Here is a 27,015-nt window from a genome sequence, read left to right as displayed (position 1 = left end):
TCAAAATTTAATATTAAAAAAAATTATTACTTTTTTAAAGAAAAAAATATAAATTATTATATTTTTAAATATTAATAATAAAATAATAGTTTTATCTTTAAAATTTATTAATTTTAATATATAAATTTTTAAATTTTTAAAATTTAAAAGAGTTCGGAATGCACTATCCCTGTGGTGGGAATTAGTCTTGTGGCCTAATGAAAATAAATCAAAGAAACGCAAAAGCTCCGTGTATTAATATATTAAAGGTATTTGTCCTTTGAGAAGCAGTGATAATGCCAATGTTGCACCCGCAAAATCGACAACGTTACATGCCAGCAGGCCCAATATACTGGAGTTAAATTTTTTTTTTTTTATGTAAAGCTATTCAAAGTGATTGGTGGCGAAACTGAGCTTTAAAACAGAAATCTTTAGCGACAGCCTCATATAAAAGAGGCCATATATTGCACTGCACAATTCACATTTAAATGGGCAAGTAAAGCTGTAGATGAATGAATGATCATTGATGGAAAAAGATTAACATCACTTGACATGGCTAAAATAAATAAAATTATGCTAATAATCAACTTAAATGGCACATCCATAATTTCATCAAACACTTTATACTCAGATAGATAGCAATAAACGAAGCCCTCTTGCTGTAGTCCAACCTCAACCTATTTGTAGTCTGATTTAATGGATGTGTGCAAGAAAATCTGCATACATAAACAAACCCCACTTCTCATTTTACGTCTGTAATAGAATAAGCATAAACTGCGCAGTGTTTTGACCCTGGAAATCAAATTTTCATAAGCTTAGACTCGACGGGTAGAAGATTCAGAATATACTAATGAAAATAAAAACTTGCTACTATTGCATTCACAAAGCAAAGATTCTAAAAAGAAAAAAGATCGATATGATCACTAACACTTAAATTTTTTTTTTTTTTAAGAGCAATCTCAGCGATCAAAAGGGCCGGTGGGATCAAGTTGCTTGCACAGACCGAGATATGTGAGATAGAGAACACGATCTTTAGCCCCAGTTCGATGATTTTTGGTATGTTTACAGAAATACTTCAACTGATCGAGCGTACAGCAACCCAGCAACTGTCCCAAAAGCAAAAACAACCAATTCATCTGCTTCTTCTTCAGTGGAATCACAGGCCTCGCGCAATTCTCTTGCCGACAAAATCTGCAGGTGGGCAGCACGGGATTCATCCACACGTTAGGAGCCCTGTCATGCATACTGCTCTTATTGTCCGCAATGAACCTCCACACTTCGAGAAACTTCTCCAGCAAATCGTACTCCATTTTGTACTTTTTCTCGCATTTCCTGCAATGCACGTCACCGCTTATGCTCGTTATGTTCTTCGACACTAAATAATCGAAACTCTGCACCGTGGCACGTTTCGTCGTGGACCACGGGAATAGGGCTGGTACCGTGTCGCCTTTTCCTTCGCCAGGCGCCTGTGTAGGGTTCCTCCGGAGACGATACTGCCGTTGGGTAGCCGGTTCTTGGAGACAGCACACGGATAGATTTTGAGTATCCTTTACAAATGTGGAGACGTAAATGGTGTGCGTTGGCGGCAGTTGAAGTTGATGTTGCAGTTCCGGCATTGATTCTGATAAAGATGTTTCCAGTGACGGCATTGCTACTGATAAAGACTCTAAGGATTCTGATGGCAATGGTGAAGATTCTTCTTCTGGGAGCTCTCGCGTAGGTTTTGTGGGACGAATCGCAAGAGAAAGAGCAAGCATACCATCTTTATCCTCTTGCTCCTCATTGGGGTGGTTGTTGTTGGTTTGATTAATCCTCTTTGTGTTCTGGTTTTCGGTACTGTTTCCGTTGCTGTTTGTACTGCTCTTTCTCTTTCGGCTGACGTTTTCAACGACGTCGCCACAGTTGTTATTTGCGTCGTCTTCATTGATCATGATTGCGGTGGGAAAAGGCTGGATTAGGGTTTCAGAAAAAGTGATACAAAAAGGGAAATCAGAGGAAGTTGTGTGGGGTAGAGTGGGAGGAGAAGAGAGACGCTTTGAATTTGAAAAGGGCTATTCAGATTCTGTTGTTTGTATTTTGTTCATCCCTGACCTCCTGGTGGTTATGTACTGGATGCCCCTTTTCGTGGGACACAATCATCTACGTGTCGCACCATTTAACCTTTTGTGCTGACACTCTTTTTGTCTTATTCACTCTGAGCTGGAACAATCTGATAGGCCAATTAGTTTGCGTTGATATTATGGATTTTTATTTAATTGATAATTCAAATAGATAAATATATCTCTGTTCGAAATTATTATCTCCAAGTTTCGAAAATAATTAATCCCATCAATTTTGAATAAAAAAAAAATATTCACATTTCAGATGATTTTGATATTATTTTAAAATTCATATGTTTGGGATTTTATTAAAATCTCCTATTTCAAAATTTAAAAACTCTTTAAGATTAAAACCAAAGAGGGTTAATGAGATTCTCATTGATAAAATAATATATAATTTTAGTCACAGCAAATTACATTTCCCCACAATTGAATTTTAAAAACTGTGAATTTCCATTACAACCACAATTAGACTAATAAAAATATTTTAAGATAAAGTTGAAAAACTAAATTATCGTATTATTTTTAATTATTTTATTTTTTAAAAATAAAATTTAAAATTTTGATCAAAGCTAACAATTGAATTCACGCAAAAACTGTGTGATTTTATTAGATTGTACCCTATATAATATGATTCTAACTAGGTGAACACTTTTTTAAGTGTGGTTGCACCAAAAATATGATATACAAATTGTATCTCTTTATGTGCGATTTCGATGATATCACACTTTTTTTAAGTGTGATTTTATTGAAATTATACTCTAGGAGATGCGGGCTAGAATATTTTCTTTGTATTTTTTATGAAAATTTTTTAGAAGTTTTGTTGAAATTGAGTTTTAAGTATGATTGAGTGTTTCTTCATCTTTAATTTAAAATTATTCAATCATATGATGATATATTATCTGTATATCTAAATTATGTATAAAAAATCTGTAATTATAGTTTTATTATAAAAAATATACACTAATCTGCCTCTTAAGCAAAATGCAGGAAATTGAATGTCTAAACAAATAAATACGTATATTGATTGCCTTATTTCTTTGTTGCCTCGATTGATCAAGCATACATATGTTGGGTTTTTTCCCCGTGATTAATGCATTCAGATGTTATAGATTTGCATGGAAAGTAAAGGAGATAAGAAGAGAAGAATACTACATTATTAAATACTTTATTCTCAAAATTCAAGGTGTCCAAGAACCATGGATACTGGCTTCTAACTAATGCATCTTCGGCCCCAAAAAGGTCATTTAGTATTTGGCTAATCCCAAAGTTCAACCCAATAATTTTCAAAAACTCAAATATCTATTTTTAAACTAATTTCTGTTAAAATTAATGATAAAACTATCATTTCCTTAATTTGAAAACTAACTATTAACCCCCTACGTAAAGTTAGAAAGGGTAATTTCCCCTTAAGGGTTTCTCTTATTCTCTTCGGCAAGTAATTTCTTCTTAACTATTGGTTGGCTTTCCCTCCTTCTCCCAAAGTCGGTTGCCTCCTTCTTCTCTCCTTCGTTGGAGGGAAAGATCATCCCCATCTCAAACGAAGATAAAACGTCTTCATTCTCATTTGAGAGGAAGACATTTTGTGGATTATAGGATATAATATACTAGTATGTGGATTCTAATATTCTATACATGATATATATTTTAGAATAACATTATGTATACCCATTTTTGGTATTAAATTTGTGTGTATAGTTGATATATTATCATATAATTCGGTGATTTCGAATTAAAATTAAAATAACATTTGATTACAAGATGACACATCATTTTTATATATGAATTATGTATCAAAAATAGGTACATATAGTATTATCATACTTTTTAAAGTCAAAAGACTTGTTTCTATCCAAGATATAATAAAAACTCAAAATGAGTCTCCCTAACTTTTAGAAAACCAAATACTCACTTAAGGATAAAATTCGATTAAAAAACATAATTAAACTTAAAGATAAAGCTGATATTTAATTAAAAAATAAAAAACATAAAATTAATTATATTTCCTCCTTAAATTTTAAATTCTAAAATTTTCAAATTTAAAAAAGAAGCATCTCTTTCCTTCTAAACTTAAAGTTTTCTCCCTCCCTTCTTCGATCGCCATCCCTGGCAAGCAACTGCCGGTATTTCTATGTGATTAATACATTCAGATGTCATATAAGTTAAGGAGATAAGGTGATAGGAATGCTCCATTATTAAAAACTTTATTCTCAAATTCGAGATGTCCAAAAACCATGAATATCGTCTGTTAAGTTCTAACCAATGAAATCTTCAACCCCAAAAAGGTCATTTAGCATTAGATCACTCCCAAATATCATTTTTTAATTTTTATAAACTCAAATATTTATTTATAAGTCAATTTTATTAAAATTAAAAATAAATTATTATTTAATAAAAAATTTAAAAAAAATTAAAATTTCATCATATTTTTTAATTTAAAAATCAAATAATTTATCTCTATCTAAAATTTAAAAAATATCAATTTTTTTATATTTTCTCTACTCTCTAACGATTGATTTTTTCTTAATAATCGGCCGACCTTCTCTCATCTTCTCCGTAGATTGGTCACTTCCTTTTTCCCTTCTTTATTGGAGGCAGAGACTTCTCCATTTGAGACGACGATGTTCTATGGATTATCGAACAGAATATATTAGCACGTGGATTATAATATTCCATACAGATAAATTTTTTATTGTTAAGCCTTGAGCGACAGCGGATAACTGTTAATTATCGGGGTATAATGTCTTTTTCAAACCCGTCATTTTTATGACTATTTTGCCCTCATTTGGTTAGGGAACAGGGGCTCTTCGGCAAGTGAATTGGGGCTACTTAGCAGCAACTGCATTGTAATTGCAGGGTCCGTTCAAAAAGTCAGCCCAGCCCAGCCCAGGTCCTCTCATGCAATTTCTGCTCTCTCCAGCTTTCTCCCTTAGCAAGCTGTTTTCCTTCTTCTGTTCTGCTTGCGCACGAGATTTTTTTCGCCATTCTCGCCCGTTCTAGTTATTATCTCAGCTATTTCTATGCAAAGTTTACCGATTACTGTAAAATCGCAAAATTTTATCCGGGGAAGGTATTTTTTACTTTTATTTTAAAATTTTTTCTCACGCGTTGAATCTGCTCAACATCTCAAACAATTCGTTTTTTAGGTCTTTGTTATAACTTGTTCTTCAGCTCGAGCTTCTGTTTGTTTTCATTTTTGATGAATAAAAGTTTTATCTTAAGTTTTATTCTTGCCTGTTTGAACATCCTTTACTTTTTCCCCTTGTGAATCATACTTAAGCTTGAAAATTGATTTCTATTGAACTATTTTAATTTTGAAATTTAGGTTATGCCATTAACTGAATAAGAGGATTGATTGAGAATGAATATAGTTCTTAGTTGTATCTTGTGTGCTGTTTATTTTTATTTATTTTTAAACAATTATATAACCCAGAAATTCTTCAAACTTGCTGAGTAAACTTTACTTTTGGAACGAGGGGCTGCAGAATTCACGATCGTTGAGAATTTTAGAGCCTCGGGCATTTCGCCTGCGAGCCTACGGATCAGTTGACTTGCCCTGCTGGATTTTGTGATGCTTCTCTCATTTAGTTTAGATTTTGTTACGCAATCTAAGGAATATACAGGCTGACTACAATGGATAGCATTTTTAAATAGTATAAATTTATTGTTGCGTATTTGATGAGAGACAGAGAGGAAACTCTTATTTACCTGCAGTTGTAGTAGATAGTGATGGATAACATTGTGCATCTGCCTTAACTGCACCGAAAAACAGGCTTATTTGCTTGGTGCATCTGCCTTAAGTAATGCATATAAGGAGTTCGTTGCAGCCGCTTCTGATGTGCTTGAGGGTAATGAAATTTCAGGTGGCCAGAAAACAGTGGCCACAGATGCATCCCTCAAGAACTTCAAACACAGATGGGAATTTTTTAGGGTGGCTTGTGATCAAGCTGAGGAGTTTGTTCAGTCTGTCAAGCAAAGGGTAGGGTCGGAGTGTTTGGTTGATGAGGCCACTGTCTCTGTTGCTGGGAAGTCGGATCAGGCTGCCACAACTGGTCTTCCACAATAAGTGCAGTTCGGTTGGAGCAGATGAGTAAAGTTGTTCAGTGGCTTGTGATTGAGTTGCAGCACGGAGGAACAGCCGGTGGTTCGGTGCATGCACATCCTTCTGTTCCTTTTGATGCTAGGTTCTCTGAAGATGGTGCTCAATAGGTAATTATGTGTAGTTACATTGTTACAGATTGTGCTCTAAAATGAATTTTACATTGTTTTGAAGGTAGAATTAGCTTGAAGATAGAATTTGCAAAGAACAAATGTATTTATTGCACTCAGATGATAAAAATATTGTATTTTGATGACTTTACATGATAGGAACTCTCCATTGTTTCTTTAAAAAAGGAGTAAATGATTGAAAATTGTCTCTCAGTAGGCAAAAAAAGATGAGACTCCTTTGTTTCTCTTATATACCGATGTTAATGCCTGTTAAAGTCTCCTTGCTTTAAGTAAAATGGGATTTTTTCTCAATATTTTGGGCACCTTCACTAGTTATGGTCATGGATTACTGTTCAATCCATTCAACTGCCACTATGCATTTATGTTGTTTGATCCATTTCTGTCACAGGTGCTTTCTTCACTAGTTATGGTGGTGGATTCCTTTTATGTTTTGCATAATATTTAAATTTTCTGCCATAACTTAAAATGGCTTTGTTCATTTGTTTACAAACTTGGCAACAAAGAAGTTCTACAACCCAATGCCTCTTCGAGTGATGAGAAAAAACAAATTGAAATAAACCATCGAACCAACATATTGATATTTCCTGGAGGCGTTCCAAATCGGTTTCGTGTTTTTTTGAATCCAATTAGGAATTCAGTTCAGCCTATATGCTGAACCGAAACGGAAACAGTTTGGGACTGATGATGAACAACCAAGGCTTTAATTCAGTTTGGGACAGTATCTGGAAAAATTGGTTGATGAATTCATTGAATGAAAACTGGAAATGATGAACAGAATCCATCGTGACTGTTGAATCCGATGACTTTGTTGGCACCATTCAGATCTTCAGTTAATGGATTGGTGCCAGCTGACCAACGAAGTTAAATCGAATCTTTCTCGACCTACAGTGGCCAAACAACTTCATTTTCAACAATGATGCTTGCACCATTGTGTAGATCGCCAACTGATGATCTCAATGGTGCTAGCTAAGTCACTGAACTTGCCCAGTTTACGGAATCTAATCTCCATTGCCAACTGCAGCAGAATCGTGACAGAAAGAACGTAGAAGAATAATAGAATAGTGGGCACATAAGAGATCAGGGGAAATTTAATTCTAATTAAAATATGTTTAAAATGGGCTCAGGTAACCGGTTTTCCAACAATGGCGAATCTATGTCCGAACAAAAAATCAATTTTGTAAAATTTGTGACCCAGTATCCAAACTAGTTATTCAGTTATCCGATCTTTCGATTCAAATACCTGGTTGGTTTGATTTTTGGTTGAATCTGAACTGAACACGCCTAAAATTTCCTGGAAAACATAGTAATAAAAATAAACCGAGTAACTAGATTCAACCATTAAATGCGTCACAATTTAAGAACTGAACAAAATAGAATCGCTGCCTACTGAAAATGCAATATAAACAAAAGCAGACTTTGAGCCAAATTATAATTTGAAAAGAAGATGATGACTAGCATACTGATAGAGCAAAAAAATATTTCTATCAGGAAAATTATTTCTTTACTTATCTAAATTACATTTATATTGACTAAATTCTGTCACAATTACACTTTTTCCTTTTATTGTTTGATCGTTCTCAAGTCACAAAATGTTCCTTCAAGAAGCGACTATCAACAAAAACCACAACTTGTGCTTCAACTAGCGGACAAACATCCCTAATCAAAGAATATGTTTTGCTAGTTGGCACCTTTTTTATATCATCTACACACGATGGAAAGTAGTCACTTCCGACCTTATTAATCTCAATTGTAACCTTATATTCAATGTAATTGTTTAGAGAGTTAATATTTATTTAAAATTTAAAATTATAAATGATAACATTGTAATTTCCTTCTTGAATCAAGTATAAAGGATTGTAAAAGGAAAAGAGGATGAGCACGTAAAACACATAGATAGATATAAAAAATGTTAGGAACACTTTGGATTAGTCCTGATTTATCGTAAGTTAGACAATGAGATCCTTAAACCCAAAAATCTCATTTAAGGTCTCTATTATTTCTTGAGTCATTATCAGAACACTCATTTTCACTTTGTTAGAGCATTTTTATAGAGTTACTAATATCATATCGGTGGACGTAGAATTTAAAATATCTAATCAAATCACATTAAAAAACCCCTCTATTTCCAACTTTTTTCTCCATGCTCATCTTGCATCATTATAATGGATGTTAGAATTTCTCATGTAGATTAGGGTTTTGTTATGAAATAGGAGATATATGAAGAAAAGTAGTACAATCTATGCATGGATTCATTACCTTTCTTAGAGACACTTTCGGAAAAAATAGGAAATAATACCATCTATCCAAGACAACATGATGACATGTGTCGTTAATCTACACAGACACAAAATGTAATCCATAAGACATCATAAATATCTGAATCGACTCGACAAGCACACGACTTATAGATGTGGCACATTAAAAGCTTAAGACAAACCATCATGTTAGAAACAAAAAGATCATATGTAACCTCCCTGGTCTAATAACCCAACCCACTGTTAAGATATTGTCCATTTTAGACACACAGTCCATTATGGTTTTACTTTTGAGCTTTATAACTTAAAACGCGTCTTAACAGTTTAAGGAACTCACAGACTATTTAACTAGTCAAATTCTCCCACCCATAACCAATGTAAGATACATAGACAAAATACAGACAAACCCAATATCTCTTCCGTGCTTTGTTTATATGGGATTTGCCTAAGGGTATCACATACACCCCCCTTACGGGACTCAGCGTCCTCGCTAAGGTTTGCCCCACCATCGTTCAAGAGGATATGCAGAGTCGCTCTGATACCATTTGTAACTTTTCTGGTCCAATTACCCGGTCCACTGTTAAGATATTATCCATTTTGGACACACAGTCTATTATGGTTTTGTTTCTGGGCTTTACAACCCAAAACGCGTTTTAACAGTTTAAGGAGCTTACAGACTATTTAACCAGTCAAATTCTCCCACCCTTAACCAATGTGGGATACATAGACAGAATACAAACAGATAGAATATAAACAGACCCAACATCTCTCCCGTGCTTTGTCTATGTGGGGTTTGCCTAAGGGTATCACATCATAATTGTCCATGTATTAATCATATGTGTAGGGCAAAAAGTTATCCATAGCCCTGTTTGCACTATAGAAATTGAGACAATTATTATACAGTCAAAACTCCTTCTTAATCAAACTCGTAGATACGACATTTGTGGAGACAATCAACAATTAAAAATAAAAAGATAGATGCTATGGTAGCCCGCAAGTTGAGACAAGAAACGAACAACACATGTTCTCGTCCAGAAGTTGTAATAAGGAAACAAAGGTCAATATCTATCACAACTTCGACAATCTTTCTAATATTAAATAATAGTTTCTTATTGTCTTGAAACTACTTTTCACAATTTTAATAATTATAATTACCCTCTTACCATATTGAGATCATAACAAAGTCCATCTTTAGGATAATTAATTAAAATAATCATACTGAAAAGAGTGTATACGAAATCAGTCATCACTCTAAGGGTTATATAAATATAACCAAAACCCAAATTTAAGTACAAAAATGCCCTCAACCAGACCTTTTAACGATACCTTAATTTAAAAAAAAAAAAAAACCTTACTATGCGTGATTGAAACCTAGTGTGTGTAACACATAAATTGGGTTTTAACAAAATGTGTAATGTAAGGTTATACATGTGTAATGCATGAGGGTTATATTGAAATTTTATAATGTATAACATGGGGGGCTTATGATAGTTTATGTTATGTGGGTTTATTGATACCGTCCATCATGGACCACATTAAATGTGAAATCGTGGGTGATATTTAGTTTGCCTATTCTTAAATAATTCACTTGTATATTATGTATTAATATTGTATGATTGATTAAAATGTCGAATGTTATTATTTTAGTTAAATATAGAGGGCAATGGTTGAGGAAGAATGGTAACACAATGAATTACATTAATAATACACAAAAAATTAATAAAAATTCGGTCAGATATGATGTACAAGTAATTAGTTGGGTTATTGAGTAAACGTTCACGTATTGACTATATGCGGAACCTTATTCATATAACCATGAGATAAAAAATGTCATCAACAGGTTTTATGTGTAAATATGTTGTCTTAATTTTTTATATAATATCTTGTTGTAATACTTGTATCCTATAATGAAAAATCAAACAATTTGGTTGATTTTCATAATATTTGCATATGATCCAACATGTATGCAAAAAAAAAAAAAAAAAAGAACAAAAAGTTAAACACATATCCAATTATGTGTTAATTCTCATTAACCCTAAAATTTAATGTATTCTATGTAAAAGCCTGCATACCCAATTGTATTTGTCACACATGAAAAATTTCAATTACCTCCACCATGGGTAACTTGCTTACCTATAACTAATAAGAATATAAAGTTTCAATTATCTAATACACATCACAATGTATGATTCTTGAATGAAAAAGTTTCAATTATCCCCATTATATGTGACTCACTGATATATAACTAATAATTCAAAAATTTCATATACACCAATCATGCGTGTTATGCATGACAAATATTATTTAACCCTATCCTTCGTTTATTCCTGCCATGTGTGATTTGCGTATTGGATGTAAATTACACAAAGTTGAAATTTAGAGAAAATTCAACTTAGTATTATTATCCATTGACATTGCAACATCTTTCAAATTTGTGTTTTTAAATAAGATAGATTAGTTTGGGATCTTTGGACAAAAGTCAAACAATAGCATAGCGAATAGTAGCTATTGTTTCAAGTTTTTAAGTTTATAATTAGCTCCAATAGACCTTGAAAAATCTAAACATAATTTGAAATAACATTTTGATCTTAAAACATTTTTAGATTTCTCAAGGACTTTTGGAGCCCATTGCCACGTTTGAAGATTCAAAAACACATCCGCAATCGATTACTGTTTTGTTTGATTTTTGCATGATGATCTCAAACTACTGAAATTCTTTGAAGACACTATAAATGGTGAGAAAATTGATGTAATTAGAGAGGGTTTGAGAGTAAAAATGTAGTGTAAAAATAGAGATGAGAATTATTCAAAAAAATTTGACCGAAGGTGGATAAATTAAATTTTAATTATTTTTATTGTTGGGTCTAGTTCCTAAAATCGATCCCTATCCTATACCATTGGTTCTTGGGAGTGGTCCATAGGGCCAATCCCTGGGCCTGTTTTCCATAGGACCCAAGACCCCTCCCTAGGGCCGAGCTGGCCAGGTCTACTTCCCTTTGCCATTAATACTACTTTAACACGAAAAGAACTTTACAGTCATACACTAATTGCATCCTTAAAGCCTTCAAATCAGTTCCCATTACCCATGAAATTCACACAAAGCCACTTCTAGTCCGTTTCCCGTTCTGGGTTTTTGATTCTGTATCTGGTTTTGCTTTTTGTAGCCATAGCTCAACTGGGTCCTTCACATGGAAAGATTCCTACCAGTTTTTGCGGTTGTTTCAGTAAATATTCACTTGCTCTGAATTTTCAGCGAAGGTGTAAGTAATTCAATTTGTTTATTCAGTTTTTATTTTTTTCAATTCTTTCTTGTTTGATTAATTTTTTCGTTATTATTTTTGTTTAGTTTGATGGATTTTAGAGACGGGATGAATAAGGTGTACTCTTTGATTGCTCAAGTAAGTGTGTGAATTTCTGTATTAAGCTGGTTTACAGTTTGAAAGTTAAATCAGTTTTTTTTAAAAATTTTTTTTTTTAGATTTAAGGAATTGGTCTAATATGAAGCTGTTCATCAGCGTGGAATAGCTGATTGGACTTATTTGATTTGTCTGATCGTGTCAAATCTTTTGGTTCAACTCAAATTAGATTTTCATTTTGGTTTTTAAGCTTATTGCAGATTGGCAATCTAGGGCTCCATGTATTGTGGTATTTTCTGCATTTTGTTATCAGCTTATGGTACGTTGCACTGGGAATAGTCTGTGCGTTAGAAAGCTATCTTATATCCGTTGGAATACTGAAAAAATACAAAGCCCTTGATATAAACAAGCTTCGGTACCTGGCCTTAGTGGTAGAAAGTGAAGAAGCTTATCAGATTCCGAAAATTATTGAGCTTTTGCAATGGCTGGTGGCTCTTGGTGTCAAACAAGTGTGCCTTTATGATACCGAAGGTAAGAATGCCTGGGGTTCGTAATAGTTGACATTCATCAGAATAACTCTATAATTGTGTAACTGCAATTGTGTTTCACTGGGTATGCCATTTTTATCACCCCTGTGAATATAGTATAATTTGTAATGTTTTTGTTTCTTATAGGAATACTGAAGAAATCAAAGGATTCCATTTTGGTGAAATTGAATAATTCAACAGTATTTGAGGTACAGAGATACTGTTAATGTAGTGTGATTGCATAATTTCCTTTTCTTTCTTAATTTACCATTCACAGATGGACTTTCCTCATAAGTAGAGATAATGATAGGCAGATGAGCCTTTTATAATCTAGCCTTATAGCATCAGAGGCCATTATTATCTTTGTAGTGTTGGATTGAGCTTTTTTTTTTTTTTTTACGAAGTATCATCTGTGTTAACTATACTTCTGACTTCATAAATTGATATTAGGTGTACGGGTTGGCTTACATACAAGTACTTTACGCAGCCATTCCTTCTTGGCGTTTCATTTCTCTTTTATGTATCAGCTATAATGTTACTCTTATTTGTATTATCTACAAAATATTCTTATGTTTTTGGTATGTAAGCACTGATGCCAAAACTCTGAACTTGTTATCTACTGTATTCAGGAAGCTGATCAAAGCAATCCACTTCTTGAACCTAAACATATAAGTGTGGAATTCGCTTCATTCTCCGACGGAAAGGAAGCAGTGGCCAAAGCAGCTAATTTACTGTTTAGGAAGTATTTGAAATTGGGTGATTCAGACAAAATTCAGGAAGAGAAAATTTTCACTGAAGCTGGCATGACTGAGGCACTAAAAGCTGTCGGTTTGTGATACTTGTCAGATCTACTTGTTGGTTTACAGAGATGATCTGTTTTCAAATTTTTATATCTCATTTTCTGATATTGATGTTTTTCTACTGTCAGGTTGTGGAGGACCAGAACCTGATCTCTTATTGGTTTATGGACCTGCAAGATGCCATCTAGGTTTTCCTGCTTGGAGAATTCGATATACAGAGATCATGTGAGTGGTCATACTTGAAATGAGAATTAAACTAGCTATACAATTAGGTCCCTGTTTTTCCACTTGGCAGAGGAAGTTTTTGGGTAATATAACTAGCTCATAAACAGGATATAATAAAATAAGCATAAGTGATACACTAAATCATGTCATCACTTTATAAAGTTCAGCATCGGGGAAATAACTGGTTTCTTAGTTGTCTAGCACTTATTAGGGCAGTTTCCATCTTGAGCATTAATTTCTGTTATGGAATGTATTTGATGAAGGACCTTCATGTTTCTACATGTTATAGTTTTATGAAAATGTCTTCTTATCTTGATGAAGTAAATTCGGAAACATATTAAAAAGTTTATGTAAATATTGTTTCTATGATTATAGCTTAGTGCAAAGAAAATATGTACTTCAGCTGTTGGTGTTTGTAACTAACTATTTACATTCTTGTGCTAGAATTTCATTTCCTGAGACTATTGTCTTTATATTTCATGTATTCAGAATTATTATAGGAGCATACACACATTTTCTACAACCTATATGTCCCCTATCTGTTTCCCGATGTGATCCCAAGGAATTGAAGCAGCCCATTAAATATTAATTAGTAAATAAAAGTATTCACTAGGGGAATCTGGTTTGATATTATTGGTGACATGCCAACTAGCTGTTCACAGCTGGCTTAGAAAACTGTTCTTTTGTATTTTAAGTTCATATTGCTGTATATAAGGGCTGTCTTTGTACTATCTCTCACAGTATGTGCATGAGTGTAGATACATACCATGTTTCAGACTTAGTTTGGTTCATATCTGTGAGAGTACTAGAATGCTGAGAAAAGCAGCCAATTTTAAGAGGACTCATCATTGTTTAAGTGATTGATATGTCAGCTGGGAATCCTTGGTTAATGAACTCTCCTGCTTCTTGCTGAGATTAGCCTTCATCTCTTTCTCATCTGGGTATTTTAGTAATTGCAAAATTTGACTTCAATGTCCTCTCATTTGCTTTATTGTGACTAAATTGTGGCTGTCTTTTTGTTACAGACACATGGGATCCTTGAACTCCATGAACCATGGTTCTCTTATAAAGGCTATATACAGATTTACAATGGTCCGGCAAAATTATGGTAAGTGTTTTTTACTTTTTGATTTGGATTGTTCAAGTTTTCTATTCCAGATATCAGGGAATTAATGATACAGATAAGGAGAATGAAACTTAGATGGTAATCAAACAAAATCCACTCATTAATTTGCGATATCTAGCTAATTCTAAAACTACGGGAACTGATTACATGGATGTGTAGTTTAATCTGGAAAATTTCCGTTTCTGTGTCCTTTTCTCTGATCTCACAGTTTTGATCAATGTCATGGGAGCACTTTTTGATTGAATGATTGGTTTTAACTTCATATGATTAGCATATCTGCTCCTCTGTTAAAATTCAGATACACCGAAATAACATATCTGTACAGCAGTTCTATCAGTTGAAATGTTAATCTCTTTCTATTGAATCGTGGAAAGTGAGGATAAATGTTGAGATAAAAATGGTAATTTCATTTCAAAGATTCTTTTTTACTTTTTCCTCCCTGAATTTCTCCATCTTCCCACAGGTAAATGAACTGCTGCACTCTGCAGGATCCAATGATTCCAATAACTGGTGCTGAGACATTGGTCATCAATTGCATTTTCTATCAAACTCTACCACCTTATTTTCTAAGTCTGTAATTAAGTATGTTAATTATGGATCATAACTAAGATTAGATAATAAAAGTTTCAATCTCAGTCGTGAATCACACTATATATGTTATGTAGCCATTGAGTTGTTTTGTCAAGAATCTCCCACAAGACAATCTGTGTGTTTAGTTTTTATCTGCAATGTATAGAGTTGTAAAGACAAATTTTTAGTTTCTTCCAGCTCAAAAGTACTTGAATTTATCATTTAATATGTCTTTAGTCTTTATAACTGTGTTTCTAGCACCTCAAGAATTCTAAGTATGAAAACATTTTCTCTGAGTTATGTGCTTCTGGCCTTAAGAATCTGTAAATGGCCTCAGTTAAATGTGAATACTAGTAAAAATCTGACATTTCAGAAGTGGGTATTTTTCTGTAAATTAATTATAAATGCAATAATTGTGGTTATTATAAACACATCAATGGTAAACCTGAATTTTGTAGTAGAGTAAAAGTGGTCAACGTAAATCAGACGAAAGTTATTGTTCCTTGAAGCAGTTAGGGACTCTTCACCCATTGAAGCAGTAACCGACTAAGAACCATGAGATGATGGATGCCAATGCTAACAATGACTTTAACTTTATCATTATCATAAAGTCGGAAGGCTTTTGGCAATGCTGATTTAGTTAAAGCACTATGATGATGTGGAAGCGATATCTGAAGTTATATAATCAAGTTTCTTGAGGAATAATCCCTCCAGAAGAGCACAAACTAGCCAAGATTGCATGTGGGATCGATGAAGATTGTAATGAATGTTCTTGCCTAGGGCTACACAATCATTTTTTTTTTTGGGCTACTTTAAGTCCAAAAGACTATTTTCCATTCAGGTTCTTGAAATAATAAATTTTTACCCTTTAAGTTTAACTTTCAAAAAAACCAGGTTTTCATTTATCATATACTTTCATTAATGAATTTTGTTATGTGAAAGGGCAAAAAAAAAAAAAAAAAAAAAAATCATTTTGCATAAAATTTTTTACTATATTTTTCCTTTTTAAAATTATGAATATGTGGGAGTGAATAATATTTTTTTTTAAATGTTAGGGTTAATGAATTTTCAAAGGTTTTAGAAATTTGAAAAACGTTTGGAGGTGTTTTGTAAATTTTAAAAATTTTAATATGTTTTTTGATAGTTTAAAAAATGACAGATATATCTTTAAAAAATTGAACAAAATATAACATTTTAAGGTTGGTTTAGGGGTTTAAGTGATAAAATTTTAAATTAGGAATGGTATATTGATAATTTGATATTTATATTTAGTATTAATAATAGTTTTGTAATTTTAATATGAAAAAACAATTATTTTCAACTAAGCTTATCAATTGGGTCCAAATAAGCTTGAGGCCCCATTTTTTTGACTAAAAAATTGAGTTTTAAGCTGAACAAAATTTGAGCCTGGAGCAGGCCTGTACAGCAAAAATTGTCCATTAAATTATCTGGTTTGGACTTAAACAATATCTGTTCAACTCAAGGCCCAATAGGACAGGAAAATTCATTATAAGTAGTAGTGTATTTACAGGTATTTACACTCGCTGGGAATTGTAAAAGTATTTGGCAGGTTTAGGGCTGGACTCGAGCCGAGCCAGCTCGAGCTGGCTCGGGTTGGTTCGGTATATTTTTTTTAAAATTTTTTATACAAAATGACGTCGTTTTGATCCATATATATATACAAAACGATGTCATTTTGATATGAAAAACGAGCCGTAACCGAGCCGAGTTTGGCTCGAGTCAAGCTCGAACCGAACTCAAACCGGCCATTAAAAAACCGAGCCGAACCCGAGCTGGCTGCGAGCCGAGAGCCCTAGGCAGGTTTCTAAAGTTACAAGGGTAGACTTGAAATAGGCCCAAAACAAGTCAAAGCCCAAAAAATTTTAATAAATCAAAGCCCAAACAAAAGATTGAGACACAAATGGCTAGGCCCAAAGCCCAAGCATGACATTTTTTAAGGGCCTGAGCTTCAACAAGCCAGCTTTGATTCGGTAAGCTCAATTAACAGACTTATTTTCGAGAAAAACAAACGAAATTTACTAATAAAAATAGAGGGAAATTAATTAAAATCGACAGTCAATTTACCGCGTAAACCTTTTTCTGCAAGAATTCTTATTTTTACCTTTCTAAGCAAATCATATTTTTTATTCCAAAAATACCCCTCATCTAATTTTTCAGTGTTTACTGTAGCTTTTTGCTGATTAATCTTTTACATTTCAGACGATACACAGCTTAAATTTTTCTGTAATAAATAAGATTTACAGATGAAAATAAAATTAATGATGGATATACCTGATGTTTTCTGAAAACGGTGCGTTTCCTCAAACACGAGTGCAAAAATGTGTGTGGGTTGGTTCGTGAAATGGTGACGCTGAAGGGGTGCGGGAACACAAATGAGTGTGTGAAGGGGTGCAGGAAAGGGTGCGGGTGCATGAAGGGGTGCGGGAATGGGTGCGGGTGCTTGAATTGACTAAAGGGTGCGGGTGCTTGAATTGACTAAAGGGTGCGGGTGCGTGAAGGGTGCGAGAATTGGTGCAGGTGCAGGAATTGACTAAAGGGTGCGGGAATGGGTACCGATGCGTGAAGGGGTGCGGGAATTTACTAAAGGGTGCGGGAAATTGCTAATGGGTGCGGGTGCGAGTGCGTAAAAGGTGCGAGAATTGACTAAAGGGTGCGGGTGCATGAAAGGGTGCGAGTGCGTGAAAGGGTGCGGGAATTGACTAAAGGGTGCTGGAAGGGGTGCGAGTGTATGAAAGGATGCGGGATAATATATATATATATATATATATATATATATATATATATATAATATAATATAATATAATATAATATATATTTTTTATATTCCATGCATTTGCACCAATTTCCGCACCCTTTAGTCAATTCTCGCACCCGCAACCATTCCCGCACCACTTCATGCACCCGCACTTGCACCCTTTCCTACACTCATTTGTGTTCTCGCACCCCTTTAGCGTCACCCTTTCACGAACCAATCCACACACATTTTCGCACCCGTGTTTGAGGAAACGTACCGTTTTCAGAAAACACCGGGTATATCCATCATTAATTTTATTTTTATCTGTAAATCTTATTCATTACAGAAAAATTTAAGCTGTGTATTGTCTAAAACGTAAAAGATTAATCGACGAAAAACTATGGTAAACACTGAGAAATTAGATGAGGGGTATTTTTGGAATGAAAAATATGATTTACTTAAAAAGGTAAAATGTAAAATTCCTGCTGAAAAAGGTTTACGCGATAAATTGACTGTCGATTTTAATTAATTTCCCAAAAATGGATGGTAGGTGATAAATTGACTTTTTGAAACTTACGTGTGTGAAATTTTATCATGTCATTAAACCTTGGGTGGAATGTAGCCATTTTGGCCTTGATTTAATTAATTGTTTGTCAGGTAGCAAAGTGGCTTTATGCTATTACACATATAAAGGAGCAAATAACATATTCCCACCCAAGGTTTGGCCCATAAACCCTTTTTTACCTCTAATTGGAATAAATAACATATTTGGCACAAAATTAAACTCCGCTTGAAAAAAAAACTAATTACAAAATAATAATAATTTTACCAATAATTAATTTTAAAAAATAAAAATAAAAATACAATTTTTTATCGAACACAAACATTTTAAATATATCAATTTAACTTTAAAAAATTCTTGAAATTTACAAATCAATTTTTGAAATATTTTCAAACTACCATATATTTCAAAACTACTATATAGTCTAATAGTTAAAATATGATATATACATTCATAATTTGTTGTATTTTATTCAATTATTTAGAGGTGTAATTATCATTTTTGAAACTATTAGATGACAGATTGATATTTCAAAAATTTTCAAAAGACCCTAAAACTTTTCAAAAATTTTAATATCCCCCAAAAAAAAATCTAAAAAGACTCTAACATTATTAAAAATTATAGTTTACTTTCGGATATACAATCATGAGACAAAGACACCCCTCCCTATAGGGAGAAAGGAAGAAGGGGTGAGGGTGAATGAAAAAGGAAATAAGAGACTTTTTATACAATTTGGATATTTAAATGGTTATTTTTTAAAATTTTGTTAATTTAAAGTTATATGATAATTTTGAAAAATAAAATAGTGAGAATAAAATAATAATTTCATTTCTTAATATGGTTGTTAAATTAATAGAGTTTAATTTCGGATGAGAAAATATTATTTATACTTAATTTTTGGTAAAAAAGTGTTATTTATATCAATGAGGGTGGAAAAGTGTTATGAAGCCACACCCTGGTGGGAGAATGTAGTTCATCTATATAAATTTGTTTCCTTGTGACTTTTGATGTAGTCAAATAATGTATTGTATCATGTATTAAAAATCAAATTTTTTATATCGTATATCAAATATTGTATCGTATTATATGATACAATTTTTAAAAAATAAAATAATAAAAAATTTAATTAATATGTTATCATTTTAAAAAACTATTAAATACACTTAAAAATTTAAGATTTTTCATATATATTATATTTTTTTTAAGTATATTAATCCATATCAGTAATATATATCATAAAATATATATTGTGCTATACGATACATCCATTATATTATATTAATTTATTATTTTTTATAATACGTATTATTTTTTATTTTTATATATAGTGTATTATGTTTTTGATGTATAAATGTCACATTGCCCTCCTAGTGATTGCGAACTACAGTGTGCTTTTGTGATTCTTCTTCTTCAGCGGTACAGGACTTCTGAAGCTCTGAGCGGACTCTCCCTCTCGATACACTTAAATAGCACTTTGCAATTTAAGAAAACATTATTTCACAGTACTAATGAGCACTTTCAGTCGACAATAAACACAGCACTACACAGTAATGATATTAATGGTTAAATTAAGTAGGCAAAGGAACCCAAACTAAATTATCTAAAGGAAAGAAATGGCAAACAGGAGAATCTCCGGGCTTGATTTTGAGCACACGAAATGACACATGATCGGCATCCCACTGTGAGGTGTCCATGTGACAAACGGCCACAGCTTCTACTTTCTCTCCATCTTCACCACCCAGTGATATCTCAAACAGCCTGTTTTTATTCTCTTGTCCATGGCAGTAGAAAACTGCATAAGGGTAAGGCATAGAATGGCATGCAATAGATTTTGGAGCAAAGATTTCTTGTGGCACTTCTAAGATTGTATAGTTCTGCAAAGGAGTTGGCTTTGTGAGAGATGAAGTGGTTAAAAGCTTGAACTCGGTGTCCAATCCGAAGACGCCACGTGCCGAGTCGAGCATTGATTCCAGGGAGGTAGCACAGAACCTGGTCTCTCCTTCGATGGGCTCGAGCTCACAATGTTTAAGTGTGTACTCCATGGCTTTGGCCTGCGGAGAGTCTTTGGAGAAGGAGAATAATTCAAGAAGATAAGGTAATTTTTCTGAAGAGAAAGGGATAGAATTGGCTTCTTCTCTGGAGAGTAAATAAGATTTGGTGGAGCTTTGGTAGGAGAAACATATAGGAAGTGACTTCCCAGTCTTCAGATTATCTATGGTGAAAAAAATATGAACTGAAGAATCAGTATGATCATATTTATCTTTATCTTCTTCCTGCCATTTTGCCACCCTCCTGGCGTCACCATCTTGAGCACACTGGTATGGCAAAATCCATTAGCAACATGTATTAAACTAGAGATAAAACCCAGGAGCTTTAGAAATGGTTTCATATAAGAGAAAGAAAGTTACCATTAAAGCAGAAACCACAAGGCAAAGAGTGGTGCACCAGGAAGAAAACCCAGAACCCATCTCTGATAGATTTTCCTGATACTATTTCGATAATCTCTTGCTTTTTCTGCTGCTAAAACACCAACCAACAAATATCAAATTAGCCAATTAGGAAGATGGTGATAGCTAGCCAGTACAGATTCAATCAGTGGCTTCATTAATATAACATTTTTGTTAATCAGCATATAAACAAAACATTTCTGGCCTAACCTGAGTAGCACCTAATTTAGTCAAAATGTTAATAATTGAATATAATACCGACATAATCAGGGTCATTATCTTAATTAATCTAAATTAATAAATAATATTATGTGATTCACATGAAGTGAACAATTTTAAAATATAAAATTAAAATTGAAGCCCTGTATTCCTAATCAGGCACTTAATAAATTAATGGTAATTAATATGTTTGACTTCTTTATTGAAACAATAAAACCAACTACTGTTGAACTTGACTACGAACAGTAGTGATGGGTGACGGGTTCCAATATATTCATTCATTATCATGAACAACCCAACTAAGGAAGGCTAGAAATTAAGTCCCTTTTCAGATGATGACAAAAAGCTTTTTCTAATATTTCAGTTATTAATTTTTGCAGTATTTACCTGAAATATATGCTGGAAAAAACTATATTAAAAGCTAAAATTTGGCCTCACTTTCATAATCAGAATCAACGAAAGCGAACGAAGTATGGAAATATTTGCATTTGGGTCAACGAAAACAAAATTTACCAATTAAGAGGAGATTTTTCACAAGAAGATAGGTTAAGGAAAACTTAATGAATCAAAACTCCACTAAAGTCTTACAGCAAAGCGTTGAAATTTTACATTAAAATTCATCATTCATTACGACATTGGGAAATTTTCAATCACAGTCATCATTATAACTTGGAGGAACGTCTTTTTATTTCTTATGGGGTTGGCACAATGAACGGACGACCTTAATTGTACATTATAAAGTTGTGTGGCCATGTAGCACTTCAATCCTGCCATCATCAGCAACATATTTTTGGACCTAAATCACTCTCTTCATCATGCATGACACCAACCCAACAAAATTTGGACTTCTTTTTCCATAGGAGAGTTGAAACTTGGATAAAAAAAGGTCGTCAAATCACAATAATAATGGCGATCCTTCTTCCTCGGTAAAGCTCATACTGTTTCTTTTCAATATTTTTCCATCCCCTCCCATTTTTTTTCCTGTTAAGACTTGAACATAAGGTAGAAGACTTAAAATTTTATATTAGAAAGTATGATTTTCTAGTATAAGATTTATATAATTTTAGACTCTCATATCTCAATAACTAGTGTTTGAAGCATGATTCTCTATAGATTAATATTATTTTATTTTAGACTCTCCTATCTCAATAACTAATATTTGAAACGTGATTCTCCATAGATTAATATTATTTTATATCAAAGTCATATCATATCTCTTAGTTACAATAATGTGGTGCAGTTAGTGATATCGATATTGTAGTGTTATCTTAGAGCTAACAGGAGCTAGTGCACAACTAGCTTGCATGGGCGTTGAGGTTGGAAATGTAGTGGTATGTTAAGATTCCAAATACAAGATATAAAATTTGGATCTCACATTAAAAAACATGAACTTTTAATGTGAGATTTATATAACTCTGAGTTCTCTAATCTTAATAGTTAACTTTTGAAATGTGATTCTTCTAAGATTCATATCATTTCCATTCATACAAAATTCTCAATTACAAAGTTTGTATTACAAATTTTTATGTTAAAAATTCTACATGTATAAGGGATGAAATTTGAATAGCTTTTGAACGGACCTTAATTGTACATTATAAAGTTCAGTGGCCATGTAGAGCCACAATCCTGCCATCATCAGCATCATTTTTTTGGACCTAAATCACTCTTTTTATCATGCATAACACCAACCCAATAAAATTTTGACTTCTTTTCTCATGGGAGAGTTGAAACTTGGAGAAGAAGAAAAGGTCGTCAAATCACAATACTAATGGCGATCCTTCTTCCTCAGTAAAGCTCACATTGTTTCTTTTTAATATTTTTCCATCCATCCCTCCCAATTCAGTTTTTATTTTTTTCTATTAGAATCTCAAGTATAAGGTATAAGATTTAAATTTTATATGAAAAAATATAAATTTTCAGTATAAGATTTATATAACTTTAGGGTCTCTAATCTTTATAGTTAGTATTTGATGTGTGGTTCTATCAAAGTTTATATTATTTAATATCAGAGTCATTATCATATCTCTTAATTGTAATAGTGTAATACAAGTAGAGACACTAATATTACAGTGTTAGCTGGGGCTAGTAGGTGTGGGTGTTGAGGTTAGAAGCATAATAGTATGTTAGGATTTCAAGTGCAATATATAAGACTTGAATTTCACATTAAAAAATATGTTTTATGTGTAGGATTTATGTGTGTCTAAACTCTCTAATCTTAATAATTATCTTTGAAGTGCAATTCTCCGTAAGGTTTATTTAATTTTCAATCATAGAATACGGAAGAACTAAGGTACTCTTGTATATATACAGATTGTATGGGTACTTTTACAAGTTTATATGTTAAAAATTGTATTTACACGAGAGGCCAGAAGTTTACTTGTAAAACATTTCAATATCCATCAAGTAGTTTAATTTTTCAGAATTCTTGGATAGCAGAAAAATTAAAATGCATGAACATGTGAAGTTGACTTTGGCAGACAAGGCCAATAGAGTGCCACGTTCATCACAAGACACAAAATACAGGGAACCTCAACTAAAATGAAAGGTTAGACCTGAGAAAACTATTAAAAACCAAGAATAAAAATATGCATGCATGAATCCGAAGAGAACGCATCTGTACAACTAGACATTTGTTTTGAAAAATACAAGTATATAATTTTATTATATTATCAAGTTGACTTTTGCAGAAAGAGCCAGCCTTTCCCTTCTCTGGCCCTCCATAATCTATTCTAACTCCTGGAAATTTAATTAATTTGTCTCCTTCTTCTTCTCGTCTCTCAGTCTCTGAGCAACTCCTCTAGGTTTACTTTCTGCCGCTGTTTCCTTTTCTTTATTAGTCAGCTGATAATCAACACCCTTATGTAATATTACAAATTAATTAGAAGGCCAAAGGACTATTTCCCACTCAAAGTATGCTGTTTTTTCAAGTTTTTTTTTGTTAACTTTGAAAATCCTATTTACCCATTTACATACAGTTATAATTAATTGAGTCTATTAGTTATTTTATTTCCCCCCTGAACCTTAAAAACTAACAATTTCCCCCCCAATCCAAGTTTTTAAAAACAACATTTCCCCCCGTAGGGTTTCCAATTTTTAGATTCAATTTTCCAACGACGTCTCTTCCTCTTCGACGATCTTCAGGCGACGTCTCTTTCTCCCCGGTGAGGCCTCTTTCCAAAAGTTCTCCTCAGCATCATTATTGACGAAGACAAGGTCTTTGTTGACGACAAAGTCTTTGTCGTTGAAAAAGATCTCGTCGTCTTCGTTGACGACATTGTTGAGGAGAACTATCGGAAGGAGGCCATGCTAGAGAAGAAGAGACATCGTCTAGAGGTCGTCAGAGAGGAAGAGACATTGCCAAAAAATTGAATCTGAAAAATTGAAAACCCTAGAGGGAAAAATGTTGTTTTTGAAAACTTGGATTGGAAAAATTGTTAGTTTTTACGGTTTTTTGGGAGAAAATTAAATCAAATTTAAATTTATTCTTAATATTACAGATAAAATAATGATTTTACCCTTAAAACTATAAATTTTAACTGTCTATGGGTGACTAAATACGATTTTCAAAGTTAATGAGAGAAAACTTGAGAAAGTAGCATATTTTGGGTGGGAAATAGTCCTTTGGCCTAATCAAAATAAAGTCTTCTTCAAGTTTTATGAGTTTGACTAATATAGAGATCTAAATAAAAAATAAGGCCAAATGACTATTTCCCACCCAAATTTTAATCTAATTTTAAAAACATATATATAGTAGTTCAAAAACCTAAATACGTACCTATAAACTAATTTTTACTAGAATTTTTTGTTAGAGATGATAGTAAAATCGTTTTTTTATCAATAAACCCTAAATTTATATAATTTTTTCCCTTAATTTAGAAAACTAATAATTTCCCCCTATGATTAAACTTTGAAAAACTGCATTTCTCACCTTAGGGTTTCAATTTTTTAGGTGATCCATTGGAATCCGCTTGCTGTGGAAAAAAAAGCTTCTTTCACATGGAAGCGTCTGGGACTAGAGATCGATGCTCAAGAAGAAGCATCGATGCTTTTGGACGCTCAAGAAGGACCAGAGAAGAAGCATTTGGGATAGGAGATTAACACTCAAGAAGGATCAGAGAAGAAGCATTGAAGAAGGCATTGATGAAGGACGCTTCTTCTTCACCGAATCCTTCATCGACACTTCTTCTTTGCGGTGATCGAATTCCATCGAGCCATCAAATTCTAGTAGATCACTTGAAAAATTAAAACCTTAACGGGGGGAGGGGTAATAAGCTTTTTAAAGTTTAATTATAAGAAAAATTATTAGTTTTCTTAACTAGAGAGAAAATAATATAAATTTTTAAAATTTTAGGGTTTAATAATAAAATGGTTATTTTATCCTTATTTTTAATTAAAAAAATTTAATAAAAATAAATCAATTGGTGAATATTTAAATTTTTGACTTGTTATGATCTACTTTAAAAAATGGCACTAAAACATGGATGGGAAATAGACCTTTGGCCAATAAATAATGTCAAAGGTACGTGTAGGATAAGGCTTTATTATGAAGTGGGAAACAAATGAATAGAAACAGCCATCGCCAGCGTTTTTCTCGTGGAGTGAATTAGATAGATGTATTAATTAATTTTCATATTTCAAGGTCAACTTCTAATATTTATAAATACAATAAAATTTTATGTATATATTTTTAATATATAATTTAAATATATAAATAATATATTATTATATAATTAATTAATTTTAAATTAAAAATAAAATAATAATTAATTATATAATGATCTATAAATTAAAATTAAATATAAAAAAACTTGTAAGTATATCATTTCTCTTTTAAATTAATATTTTTTCCTGTTATTTCGGTTTTCCTTTTAATAGATAAGAGTGCTTTTTCTGTGGTATTAGACACTAAAGGAAGTGCCATCCTAATTTGTCAAAAAGCAACAAACCCCAGGAATCCTTATCATGGGCCACCGGCCATGAGATCATCCCCAGAAATTATATATATTTTTATTAATTTCACCAGAAAAATTTTATTTTTTCATGTGATGGTAAATAAAATGGAATAATTAAACTTCAATCAACTTTCTTCTTGTCCATATGCTTGGCCTATAAATGGAAATTCAGAGTCTGAACTTTTGGAGAGCCTAAGCAGCCAAATCTTGAACTACTGCAAGCGAAACAGCAAAGACATGAAGTCCATTTTTGCCTTCTTCATCTTCTCTCTTCTCCTGGTAGGCATTATTAATTATTTCGTTATTAAATATCAGCCCGGCTAATCTTTGAAGCGGATTTTCTTAATCAGTTTTTTTTTTTTTTTTAAATTTCCGAAAACAGTTTGGCTGCAGCCTCAGTTATGCAAGGAAGGAGCCTGGGGATTACTGGAAGAGCTCAATGAAAGAGCAACCCATGCCAAAAGCGATTAAGGACCTTCTCCATCAGGATTCTGAAGCAAGGAAAACTGATCATTTCGCTCAGGATTTTGACGTGAATCCTAATGTCATAATATATCACAGCCATTCTGAGCCAAAGCAGGACAGGCAAGAAGAGAAATCTTTGGTTACACATACCAAGTCCCGGATGGGTTGAAAGAAGATTTATTATTTAAATAGAGAGTAAATGATAGGCTACTGTGAACTCAAAGATCAAACTCATGCTGTACAATATAAAGTAGTCTGTTTATTGTATTATTAATCAGTGTATTTTTTAGTTTTATTTTCTTGCTAGGCTGCTTTGGGTTAGTTAGTCACAGGGAAACTCTATAGAAACTCTGTAGCAACGAAGGTTATTAGCTGAAAGCTTAATAAATTACCAGGCAATTGATTCCTGCCAAAAACATTTCTTTGGGTTTTCTTTATCTATCGCATT

At 32.8% G+C, this 27,015-nt stretch overlaps 4 protein-coding genes and 1 pseudogene across 5 annotated transcripts; 3 read left to right on the top strand and 2 right to left on the bottom strand.

Moving 5' to 3' along the window:
* Nucleotides 1-938: 938 nt before the first annotated feature.
* On the bottom strand, nucleotides 939-1,910 carry LOC123214283. Its single transcript, XM_044634050.1, has one exon. The coding sequence runs from the start codon at nucleotides 1,908-1,910 to the stop codon at nucleotides 939-941; it is 972 nt and encodes a 323-aa protein (XP_044489985.1).
* A 3,904-nt stretch (nucleotides 1,911-5,814) lies between these two features.
* On the top strand, nucleotides 5,815-6,537 carry LOC123213281 (annotated as a pseudogene).
* Nucleotides 6,538-11,570: 5,033 nt separating this feature from the next.
* Nucleotides 11,571-15,393, top strand: LOC123212877 (dehydrodolichyl diphosphate synthase complex subunit NUS1). 2 transcript variants are annotated; one of them, XM_044632103.1, is made up of 8 exons: nucleotides 11,571-11,754; nucleotides 11,910-11,961; nucleotides 12,180-12,450; nucleotides 12,594-12,655; nucleotides 13,076-13,274; nucleotides 13,375-13,471; nucleotides 14,497-14,579; nucleotides 15,061-15,393. In XM_044632103.1, the coding sequence occupies exons 2-8, from the start codon at nucleotides 11,914-11,916 to the stop codon at nucleotides 15,066-15,068; spliced, it is 768 nt and encodes a 255-aa protein (XP_044488038.1). In that variant the 5' UTR covers nucleotides 11,571-11,754; nucleotides 11,910-11,913; the 3' UTR covers nucleotides 15,069-15,393. The 2 variants fall into 2 exon arrangements, with proteins under 2 accessions (XP_044488038.1, XP_044488037.1); XM_044632102.1 differs by having other exon boundaries at nucleotides 11,586-11,823.
* A 4,544-nt stretch (nucleotides 15,394-19,937) lies between these two features.
* On the bottom strand, nucleotides 19,938-21,083 carry LOC123214862 (BURP domain protein USPL1). Its single transcript, XM_044634868.1, has 2 exons — nucleotides 20,893-21,083; nucleotides 19,938-20,799 (listed from the first exon to the last, which is right to left on the bottom strand). The coding sequence occupies exons 1-2, from the start codon at nucleotides 20,950-20,952 to the stop codon at nucleotides 20,053-20,055; spliced, it is 807 nt and encodes a 268-aa protein (XP_044490803.1). The 5' UTR covers nucleotides 20,953-21,083; the 3' UTR covers nucleotides 19,938-20,052.
* Nucleotides 21,084-26,253: 5,170 nt separating this feature from the next.
* On the top strand, nucleotides 26,254-26,985 carry LOC123214930. Its single transcript, XM_044634959.1, has 2 exons — nucleotides 26,254-26,381; nucleotides 26,485-26,985. Exons 1-2 carry the CDS (start codon nucleotides 26,340-26,342, stop codon nucleotides 26,734-26,736), a joined length of 294 nt encoding a protein of 97 aa, XP_044490894.1. The 5' UTR covers nucleotides 26,254-26,339; the 3' UTR covers nucleotides 26,737-26,985.
* Nucleotides 26,986-27,015: the final 30 nt, after the last annotated feature.

Source organism: Mangifera indica, chromosome 4 (genome assembly GCF_011075055.1).
Source record: "Mangifera indica cultivar Alphonso chromosome 4, CATAS_Mindica_2.1, whole genome shotgun sequence".
Lineage (NCBI taxonomy): Eukaryota > Viridiplantae > Streptophyta > Magnoliopsida > Sapindales > Anacardiaceae > Mangifera > Mangifera indica.
Note: the sequence above shows the minus strand (reverse complement) of the source record. Positions and strands in the feature narration are given on the sequence as shown.

Coding starts and splice junctions, on each gene's coding strand:
- LOC123214283 (XM_044634050.1), bottom strand. CDS start 1,910: ATGATCAATGAAGACGACGCAAATAACAACTGTGGCGACGTCGTTGAA.
- LOC123212877 (XM_044632103.1), top strand. CDS start 11,914: ATGGATTTTAGAGACGGGATGAATAAGGTGTACTCTTTGATTGCTCAA. Junction 12,451..12,593: donor GTGCCTTTATGATACCGAAG/GTAAGAATGCCT, acceptor TGTTTCTTATAG/GAATACTGAAGAAATCAAAG. Junction 13,472..14,496: donor ATTCGATATACAGAGATCAT/GTGAGTGGTCAT, acceptor TTTTTGTTACAG/ACACATGGGATCCTTGAACT.
- LOC123214862 (XM_044634868.1), bottom strand. CDS start 20,952: ATGGGTTCTGGGTTTTCTTCCTGGTGCACCACTCTTTGCCTTGTGGTT. Junction 20,800..20,892: donor TTGTGGTTTCTGCTTTAATG/GTAACTTTCTTT, acceptor TTGCCATACCAG/TGTGCTCAAGATGGTGACGC.
- LOC123214930 (XM_044634959.1), top strand. CDS start 26,340: ATGAAGTCCATTTTTGCCTTCTTCATCTTCTCTCTTCTCCTG. Junction 26,382..26,484: donor TCATCTTCTCTCTTCTCCTG/GTAGGCATTATT, acceptor TTCCGAAAACAG/TTTGGCTGCAGCCTCAGTTA.